Source organism: Limulus polyphemus, unplaced genomic scaffold (assembly GCF_000517525.1).
Source record: "Limulus polyphemus unplaced genomic scaffold, Limulus_polyphemus-2.1.2 Scaffold5667, whole genome shotgun sequence".
NCBI lineage: Eukaryota > Metazoa > Arthropoda > Merostomata > Xiphosura > Limulidae > Limulus > Limulus polyphemus.
Window position 1 is genome coordinate 62323 of NW_013671277.1, and position 1131 is coordinate 63453.

General features: G+C 36.2%; 1 protein-coding gene across 1 annotated transcript in view; it reads right to left on the reverse strand.

The window, feature by feature from the left end:
* LOC106472852 (alkaline phosphatase, tissue-nonspecific isozyme-like) overlaps positions 1-910 on the reverse strand; it is a 14271-nt gene extending 13361 nt beyond the window's left edge. The window contains exon 1 of the mRNA XM_022401401.1: positions 901-910. Within this exon, the coding sequence (XP_022257109.1) occupies positions 901-910 (10 nt within the window). The remainder of the gene's footprint in view (positions 1-900) is intronic.
* Between the last annotated feature and the right edge of the window lie 221 nt (positions 911-1131).

The following is a 1131-nucleotide window of genomic DNA, read 5'->3' on the forward strand; positions in this document are numbered from 1 at the left end:
CTAGCGCAGATAGCCCTCGTGTAGCTTTGCGCGAAATTCAAAACAAACAAACAATACGTAGAATGTTCGGGAATATTTGTGATCGAGAAACTTTGCGAAGTGTCTAGAAAGAAGGTCACATTATATATATATATACGAGAATTAGAAAAGCACTGAGTCAGTTTTTCTGTTACCGGTGAAGTATATATTTCTCAGTTCGTTCAGTGATTGAAAAGTTAGTGGAGTATTCAGATCAATGTTAGGTGCTCGATCGATTAGCCGTGAAATTGTACAAAGTAAGTTTATTTGTATGTTAGTCGCAGTCACAAGCAATAGGTAAAATTATACTTACCTTGGCAGTAAGCTGATTGGCTTAATATACACGCAACGCTCCATATCAGAACATAACGTTTATAGATGCAGACAGAAATTTTGTAATTGTTCAAAGTCCACATTTTAAGTTTTTACAGGATAAGAATCTTCTTCTGGTTCGTTGTTTCACTAACTGTCTGTTTGTAGTTAAGCACAAAGCTACACGAAGGACTATCTGTGCTCTGCCCTCCACGGGTATCGAAACCCGGATTCTAGCGTTGTAAGTCCACAGACATACCGCTGGACCACTTTCACTGACACTGCTATATTTGTGAAAGATTCGTAAAATTGTTCTTATCAATTAAACACATTAAGGTGGCAGTAGAAACTAAATCTTGTGTGACTTGTTTATTGGGATTGGTCGGGTTTCGAATCTAGGTTTATTTCATCACCACATCCTAAGTGGTTTAACTATAACATCGAAAACATTAGACGAGTAACTTGTCATTCCAAGATTTATACTGAAACTCTGAAGCACCAGCGTATTCTTGAAAACCTTTGTTTTGATCAGGTGATAATTGTAAGTCTTCTTATTGGTAAGCATTTTACCTGTAGCCATTTTTATCTGTATATTGGTCATTCCTATTCACTGCAAAAATATATCTCATTCGGAATTTGGACTTGTTCATTGACATATCTGTCATTTGTTAATATAGACTTCTCGCTGAGGCCATTATTGAAAATAACGACAGCTACGCTTGATGCCTTTCGAGGCGCGACAAGGCTTAATTACTGTACTTAATTATTATATATCGTAAAGGTATAATTTTAGGTTTATAA